The following is an 8838-nucleotide window of genomic DNA, read 5'->3' on the forward strand; positions in this document are numbered from 1 at the left end:
GCGGGTAGAGGCAGACCGACGAGCGATTCCTTCAGCCACAGCTCTGTACAACTTGCTGTCACCTCAGCTAACTTCTGAGCCACGCTGAAAAGCCACGGCACAACACATGGAGGCACAAAGCATAACGGCAGAGGGAGACTGAGGTTTCTGTCATCAGGGATCCCACTTACCTCCCCCTTCAGTTCAGACAGTGGGAGCAGGACTACAGGCAGTGACCCAAAGCTGGGCCCAGCCTGCTCCTGTCGCTCTGTCCCTCACTGTGCAGCAGGTACAATATTCCTGCAGGGATCTTCACCCGCTAGAACTCTGCCTGCGTGGATGGCTGCTCTCACCCCATGCTGCAGCCTGTCCTCCACCAGCGGGCCAGAAACCCAAGGCAGCAGCGTCCCATCATCACTCCCTCCTCGCACGCCCTCCTGCTCACCTTCCGCTGCTCCCTCCCCACGCCCGGACAAACACTCGCTCAGTGTCAGGTGTGACTGGGACCCCACGGCAGAGCTTTGCCCAGGTGGGGAGAGAGGGCAGGCAGGGAGGTGACGATACACGGGGCCACTCCAGCACTGCTGCCAACGCCAGCACCATGGCAGCATTCTCTGGGACAGAGCCAAAACTCATCCCTGAACACCCAGCTCCAGCAAACGCTCTGCCGAGCCCTGGCAAGGCGCTGGGACTCCTCTGCCAGGTTGCTGGGCCAGGGCAAGGAATGGCCCCTGTGCTGCCCGGGGCAGATGCTGGGCTGATCCTCATGTTGTCCCAAAATCTGGGTTCTTTTACCCAGTGTGCAATGAGTCAAAAATCACAAGATATTTGTTTAATCCGTATCTGTGCAGAGATCGGTGCTAGGTGGCAATTCCACAAAGCTAGCACACCACACACAGGCAAGCAACGTATTTATACACTTCAAACTACACGAGTACACATTTAATGTAATGGCCATGGGTTAGTTTCTTACCACTCATCAGTCAACAACATGCCTCATCTCACTTTAGTCACATTAACCTCTTTTTTTAACTGCACACGATCAGTAAGCAAGAGGCTTTTCTTGGTAGGGGGCTTTTTCCTACTCAAGGGTGGGTTTTTACTATATTAATGAGGAAAGCCCACTCATAGTTCAAGTAGTTCTCTCCTTGGTTCAATTAACAGCTTTTGTTCCCGTGCACTTATCTTGGCATTTTCCTGCTTGATGGTTTTATGGTCTCATCCCTTCCACTTATCTCGTTATTTCCTCATTTTAATTCCAGCGCTGCTTCTTCAGGGTCACGCTGTCAGCTTTACCAGTACCTTTATCAATTCCTGGCATTCCTTCACAACCCTCCTTTGATGATTTTATTAAGATCTAACACTCAGGCCTCCACAAAAGAAACAGTCACACGAAGGGATCCCTCAGAGCACACGGACACACATGTGCACCCATCCTGTGCTGAGGTCCCCTCTGCCCCAGCTCTCCCAGGACAGCGACCGCACACAGTCGCTGGCCCAACAAGTTCCCACCTGCTCGGGGCACAGCTGAGCCAGGGGCACAAGCAGCTGCCCCAGCCCCACTCCAGGGCCATTCCCTCCCACACGCACGGGTCAAACAGTTCCTCCCCGGGTCTCCTTCGCCAGCACCAGCCATCGCTCCGCGGGGCCCTGGCAGCAGCGGCCAGAGCCCAGCTCACCCCGCGGACCGCGCACCAGTAGGCGCTCGGAGGACTCCAGATCACGCTGGGGGCGACCATAATGTCCGGCTATCCCCCTCAAGGGCGGCCCCAGGCCCCGCGCTGCTCTGCATCAGCGCCCCTACCCCCAAGGCGAGGCCGGCCCTCAGGAAGGAGGAAACACCACCGCCATCATGGCAGCTGCTCTGCGCCCCCGCCCTGTCTCAAGATGGCGCCGGCCAGGGGCGCGCGCTGTATCACGTGCCTCCCCGCGGCCCAATCAGCGGCAGGCGTGCTGCGCGGTGGGCGGTGCCCGTGCGGCGGGCGGCGCCTGCGCTAAGATGGCGGATGATAAGGTGAGCGGGGAGGCGCGGGGCGGCGCGGTCGGGCGGGCTGGGCCGGGCCGGGCCGATCCGATCCGATCCGATCCGATCCGATCCGATCCGATCCGATCCGATCCGATCCGATCCGATCCGATCCGATCCGATCCGATCCGACCCGACCCTCACCCGGGGCTGAGGGAGCGCTGGGCTGGTTCCCTGGCGCTGCTTGGGGGGCTCGGCATCAGCCTGCGTGTCTCCGCCAGGACCCGCTGCCCAAGCTGAAGGACCTCGCCTTCCTGAAGGACCAGCTGGAGAGCCTGCAGCGCAGGGTGGAGGATGAGGTGCACGCTGGCGTGGGGCAGGTAACGCGCTCCCCCCGCCGCTGTTGCGACCCGTGTGGCCCTGTCACCCGTCCTGAGGGGGATTGGTTAAAAAAAAAAAAAAAAAATCCCTGGGGCACGCCTGTGCTCTGCATTCCCTGTGCAAGCCCGCGCTAGCCGGTGGCCTCACTCTTTGCTCTTTTCCTCAGGATGGCTCTCTGCTGGCCTCACCCTTTCTCAAAGGCTTCCTGGCAGGCTACTTGGTAGCCAAACTTCGCTTCTCGGCCGTCCTGGGATTCGTGGCTGGGACCTGCACAGGGATATACGCTGCTCAGAACTACACTGTCCCCAATGTTGAAAAGACAGTCCGGGACTATTTCAGTTCGCTGAAAAAAGGTCGGGACTAGCGAGGAGCCCTTTGGCAGCGGTGACTGTGAGAACAGTACTCCTTAGTTAGCAGGTGCAGAAGATTCCTAGGGCTTTCAGAGGTATGTCATGTACACGGTTCTATTCCACGGGAAAAGGGCTTTACACCACATCATCGTGAGACATCAGCAGGTCTGGTTATGGGGTATTTATTAGAGCGTTGTGTCAGTGGTGATCACTCCATTAACCCACAGTAGCGTGGAAGCACCGGTGGCTGACCGTTTGCTAGCTGCTTTTCCCCTCACCTCTCGCCCTGTGGACTGAAAGGCTGCCTGTGACATGTCATCACGCTCACCACCTGTACACTTTTCTGCCAAGAGCACACTTTGCCCTAGGAACATGTTTTGCGTGACTTTCTGGGGAGGCTTGTAGTTCCCTTCCTAACAAAAGACAAAACCATTCTCTTCTACTGCATCAGAAATGTAGCAGGTACCATCCTGTTTTAATCAGGCTTATTAAATTCATGGTATTTGGTCTCTTCTTGAATGTTCTAGGGTGCGAGTCTGTCTGGCCTCTCTGCACTGATAGCAGCTCGCCCTTGCTGGCTACTGCCTGAAAATGGTGATTTTTGGTAATTCTGCCAGCTCTGCAAACCCGGTGCTCCGGAGGGGACTGTGGGGACTGATGCTGATCTTGTCTGTAGTCATATATGGCTCTCACGCTCCCCTCCTGACCCAGTGCAAGGTGGATGGGATGATCCCCTTCAGCTCCACGTCCGTCGTGGTTCTTGTTGAGCTGACAAAGCTGGTGTTCTCCCTCCTGTTCCTGCTGACCTGGGACCGGGAGCTGCTGGGAGTCGCCGTGTCGTGGCACCACGTTGCCCCCTTCGCCCTCTCTGCCCTGCTCTATGCTGCCAACAACAACCTGGTGGTTCACATGCAGCTCTTCATGGATCCCAGCACCTATCAGGTCTTGAGTAACTTAAAGATCGTCAGCACCGCGCTCCTCTACAGCCTCTTCCTGCGCCAAAGACTCAGCATGCGCAAGTGGCTGGCGCTTCTCCTGCTGGTGGCTGCTGGGGTCAGCTACAGCTGTGGTGGCCTGCAGGACCCTGGCAGCCCCTCCAAGATGCAGCTGCACATCACACTGGTGGGCTTGTTGCTGATCTCGGTGTACTGCCTGATATCAGGTTTGTCTGCTGTCTACACAGAAGCCATCCTGAAAACCCAGGCACTGCCTCTCAGCCTTCAGAACCTCTTCCTTTACTTCTTTGGAGTCCTGCTCAACTTGATCGGCTACTTCTGGAGCAGCGCAGAGGGCGGTTTCTTGGAGGGCTTTTCCTCCTGGGTGCTGGTGATTGTGGTCAGCCAGGCCTTGAATGGCTTGATCATGTCCATGGTCATGAAGCACAGCAGTAACATCACCAGGCTCTTCGTGATCTCCTGCTCTATCCTGGTCAACGCCCTCCTGTCCGTTGCTCTCTTCAACCTCCAGCTCACCCTCCTCTTCTTCATTGCTGTCTCGTGCATCGGCCTCGCTATTCACTTGTACTATGGGGTCACGTAGCTGCTGCCTTCCTGCCCTGCGTGCACCAGGGCGGCCTTTAGTTGTTCCTCAGGGGTGTTCGGTGCGTGTGCTGGGACTGGTGTTGGAAGCACAGTGGTGTTGTGGCCATCGGCCTCCCAGCCCTGGTGTTTGTGGGGAGCTGTTACTGGTTGGCGTGTGCACAACTAGCGAGGGGCCCCAAGAGGAGGAGTGCTGAGGGGGAGAGGGCCCTGTCCTGTTTCTAGGGGGGAAGCTGGGCCCTGCTGCAGCCCACAGGGTTCCCGTGTGATTGGGCGTGCCCAGCCTCAAGAGTGGGTCCTGAGCCCCTTGTTCGTGGGGTGTCCCATATTCTCAAGCTGCTTTCCCCCACCAGAGTGCACCCGACTCTTGTGCCTGTGAATACTCCTGCAGCGGTTAGCTCTGCTGTGCTGTGGGCTCCTCTGCGCACAGGCAGCCCTGCTGCACGATGGCCGCCAGGCTGGCGTTGCTCTGACGCTGCTTCCCCCCCTGTGGAGGGTGCTTCTCCCAGCTCTCTGCACAAGACTCGGTGCTGCTGCCCGGAGAGCCTTGCGCTGCGTCCAGGGGCATCTCCCCCACCTCTGCAGTTTTCCAGCCCACCCCTTGCCCCAGTCCCTGGCTGAAGGGCTGCTGTCCTTAGGTCCCATTTCTCCCTCTCGGGCATGATGTCATTGCTCCGTGTGGAGAAGAAGGGGAATGGGGGGATGTAGGAACTGTTTTACCTGCCCCCCAAAAGGGAGACAGCACCCAGATTTGTACCAGCACTGCAGCTAGTGAGTTCCTGGCAGGCAGAAGTCACTGCTGGCTCTGGCTGGGGTTATTAAAGTTGCAGTTCAGCATCATGTGTGTGTCTGTCCTCCCTGCAGGAAGGCATCTGTTTTGTTTGGCGGAGGTTTGGGGGGCAGGGGCGTGTCCAAGCCTGATGACACTCACTGGTGAAGGGGCATCTGCTTTATTCCAGCTGTGGGGACCACCAGCCCTCCCACCCTGCCCGCTCTGGCTGTGTGCCTGAGCCTGTGCCACCGCAGGCACGTGCACGGCAGCAGAGCAGGGTTTTCCCCAGGCGGGCAGAGGGGTGAAGCCCTCCCCTCCTGCCAGCAAGCAGCCTCCCCAGGCCCAGGCCTCTTCTAGGAGCAGCTCTCAGCAGCTGAAGCAGGCAGGGCGGGAGGCCTTGCCCTGTGTAACTGCCATAGCTGGGGTGGTGGCAGGGGGCTGCAGGGCCCGTGTCCTGCCTGCCGGGGCAGCCATCCCCGCCACCCCACGACGCTGGCTCAGGGTGTCTGTGTGGCAGCGTCACGCAGCTGCTGGTTGCGCTGAGCGAGCTCTGCGGCGTCCCGGAGCGCCTCCTGCAGCTGTACGCGGTGCTGGCGGTCCAGGGCCTCCCTCTGCTCCTCTGCCAGGCGCTGCTGGTCCTGAAGCACCTGCGGGGACGCCGGGAGCTGCCTGGCACAGCCCTGGCAGCCCGGAGGCGCGTCCCCAGCCCTCCCAGCCCACCTGCAGCAGGTGCTGCCTGCAGGCCTGCATCTCCTGCCGGTGGCTCTGCAGCAAGGCCTCCAGGTCCCACTCGGCTGCCTCCCGCTCCCTGCGCGCTGCCTCCAGGCTTAGCCCCAGCCTAGCTACCTGCTGTTGCCAGCGAGCTGCGTCCCACTGCAGGGGACAGGGATGAGGACAGGGCAGCTCTGCGGGGTCTCTGCTCCCTGTGGCTGTCATGCCCTGGAAGGAGGAGAGCCTGGAGCACGCAGTGATGGGTTCTTTTCCTCTGCCCACCTCCCTGCTCGCCTCCTGGTCTGGCGCTGCCCCGTGGCCGAGCTCTCGCCGGAGGAGCAGGCAGTGCTGAGCTCGCAGCCGCTGCCTCTGCGCCTTGGCCAGGGCGTACTGGACCTCCAGGGACGGGCACGGCTGGCAGCGGCTCCCTGCCTGGCAGAGCAGAGCGAGCTGGGACGGCATCTGGGGGACCCAGTGCCGCTGATGCAGACGGCTGCAGGCCCCAGGCACTGCTCCTGCCCAGGAGCAGCAGGCAGGGAGCCAGCGGGCTCCTACTCACTGTGTCAGCCCCAGTCGGTGGCCGCAGCTGTGGCGCTTCGCTCGGCAAGGGCTCCTCCAGCAGACCCTGCCCTGTGCTCGCCGGGGCTCGGCTGTCCCCTCCCTGACTGCTCTCACTGGCACCCGGTCCTGCGTGCGGAGAGGGAAGGAGAATGACCAGGACGTGGTGTGACTGAAGAAAACAGTTTAAACGGAGGAATGAGGCCTTTTCCCACCATGTAAAGCGATGCTCTGTGCCCACATATCAGCCACCCAGGAATGGGGCCTGTCCCCACGCTCCGGACCTGCTGGCTGCAGACTGGCACCACTCAGGGGCATTTGGGTGCCAGGTGGCTGGCCTGGTGCTATATTCCCTGTGGAGATCCGGTCCTGTGGGAGCAGGAGGAGCTGTTACGGGGATGCAACCAGGATTCAGGGCTTCTCCTGCCCCTGGGTTGTCCCTGGATGAGGGGGCAGTGGCCTGGCCTGTGCCCACCTGCGTGCTGGGCTCATGCGTCTGGCTTGTCCTGAGCACCTCGGCCGCTGCCTGCTTCTTCTCCCACCTTTGGCTCTTCAGCACCTGGAAAAGGGGGCGGGAGGTCCTTGCTGCTGTGCTGGAGACCTCCAGGCATGGCACAGCTCCAGGGACACATCCCACCCCCAGCATCTCACCCCGCAGCAGGCAGCCCCCAGCCCCTGCCCTCAATGCCGGACAAGGGTCTGACACCAGGACAGAGCTTGGACCTCATCCGATGGGAGAGCATCGGTGCCATCCTGGTCCCGTCCGGTGGCCAGGAGTGTTGTCCCACCTGCAGCTCCCGCAGGGCTGTCCGCAGCCGGGCCACAGCCATCTTCTGCTCGGGGAGGCCAGCTCTAGCCAGCAGCTCCGTCCGCAGCCCTCGGATCTCCCTCCGACGCGCCGCAACCTCTTGCACGGGGTCCCAGAATGTGGCTGAGATGGTCTTGGCCAGCCCCTTCACCCGCTCGGCCAGCCCCAGGGCTGCCAGGATCTCCTCTCTGGAGGTGTCTGGGAGAGCAGCAAGCCCTGGGCGGGGGCCGCGGGGGTCCACCAGCACAGGGACGTCCCAGGGCCTGGCACAGGGTCAGGGCTGATGGGGATGAGTGGAGCCAGGGTCCAGCTTCTGACAGCCGTGGGTGTCCCCAGGCAGTGGGCAGGGGCTGAGTGCCAGGCATGGGGTGGGATGGGGGGGAAACCTCAGGGAGGGGGCACCCCAAAGAGGCATGTCCCAGTCCCAGGGGCTACCTGGCAGCGTCACACACAGCAACAGGAATGTCAGGCTGTTCCCCTCCAGCAGCCGCTCAACGATCCAGGGCAGGCAGCCAGCGTCAGGCACGGGGTGGGCAATGGCCGGTGCCCTGCGCGTGGGGTGAGAGACGCCCCGGGAGAGGGATGGGACTGGGACCCACACGCCAGGCAGGCTGAGCCTTGACTCACGGCAGCCCAAGGACAGGTTGGCCACGCTGGGAGCAAGCCCACGTCCCCATGGGGCGACGGCACCCCCTTGGCTCTCAGCCATGGGCTCCCACTGGGGTGTCAGGGTCCTTCATGCTTCACCTCTGGGTACCGAGTCCCCCCACAACCTCTCAGCTGTCACAGTGGGGGGTGCCCAAGAGGGGACATGGCTCATCCCCAGGGCAGAGCTGCAGCTCCGGTACGTACGGCTTGGGGCAGGGCCCGGTGGCCCCAGGGGATGCCAGGATCCTGAGGGCCGAGCGCTGGTGCCTGCCACCCTCCAGCTCCCGCTCCACGGTGAGAGTGAAGAGGCTTCCAGCACTGGGGAGAGGCCAGCAGGGGCTGCAGTAGTGCCCAGAGCCAGTCCCAGCACCCCGTGGCCCAATCCTGACCCTGGGGGATATCTGCCGAATCCCTCACCCCTGTGTGGCTAAGCGCCCATCTGCGGGGGGCTGCTGTGCACACCCCTGGAACAGTGCCGGGATGGCACCCAGCCCCCAGGCATAGACGCTGATGGCAGCTTGGGCATCAGGCACAGCAATTTCTGTTGCCCCCTCCACCATCCTGGAAGCAGAGAGAGACAGGAGTGAGTGAGGCGGGCCACGTTCACCTACCTCCTGCATGCCCGGGCTCCCTCAGGAGGCAGTTCTCTGGCTGGGCACCGTGCTCCCTGCCCAGCCCCACGCTCAATGTGGGGGTACCAGCCCCCCACGAGTACCTGCCTGACCGTGGGGCATCAGGTACCTACAGGCCCAGGGGCGCGACATCCATCACTTGCAGGGCTCGGCCATCAGGACGAAGCAGGTCCCAGGCTTTGTCATGGGCGCAGACCTGGAACGGGGCTGTGTTAGTGATAAAGGAAATGCTCACCTGCTTTGCAACTTATAGCAACTTATAATGATTTCTGAATATTGCTTAATAATCCTGCTTGCCCTGAGTGCTCTGTGGAAGCTCACCAAGGACTACTGTGTTCATCAAAACAAAGCAGTTTTCTGTGGAAACTTACCAAGAATTACCACGTTCGGCAAAAATATGCTTCTTGTGCTTGGAAAGCAGATGTGCTCTAACTAGTTTAGTCTTGGTAATGAATAAGATAGCCATATATGGACGGTCGAAATGGATACACTGGTACT

General features: G+C 60.9%; 2 protein-coding genes across 2 annotated transcripts; both read left to right on the forward strand.

The window, feature by feature from the left end:
* The first annotated feature begins 1954 nt into the window (after window positions 1–1954).
* LOC141949744 (SLC35A4 upstream open reading frame protein) lies at window positions 1955–3192 on the forward strand. Its single transcript, XM_074883663.1, has 3 exons — window positions 1955–1993; window positions 2224–2322; window positions 2490–3192. Exons 1-3 carry the CDS (start codon window positions 1979–1981, stop codon window positions 2685–2687), a joined length of 312 nt encoding a protein of 103 aa, XP_074739764.1. The 5' UTR covers window positions 1955–1978; the 3' UTR covers window positions 2688–3192.
* A 72-nt stretch (window positions 3193–3264) lies between these two features.
* On the forward strand, window positions 3265–5051 carry SLC35A4 (solute carrier family 35 member A4). The gene has a single exon (XM_074883662.1). It carries the CDS (start codon window positions 3265–3267, stop codon window positions 4210–4212), a length of 948 nt encoding a protein of 315 aa, XP_074739763.1. The 3' UTR covers window positions 4213–5051.
* Window positions 5052–8838: the final 3787 nt, after the last annotated feature.

The sequence above is a fragment of the Strix uralensis genome, chromosome 14 (genome assembly GCF_047716275.1).
Source record: "Strix uralensis isolate ZFMK-TIS-50842 chromosome 14, bStrUra1, whole genome shotgun sequence".
NCBI lineage: Eukaryota > Metazoa > Chordata > Aves > Strigiformes > Strigidae > Strix > Strix uralensis.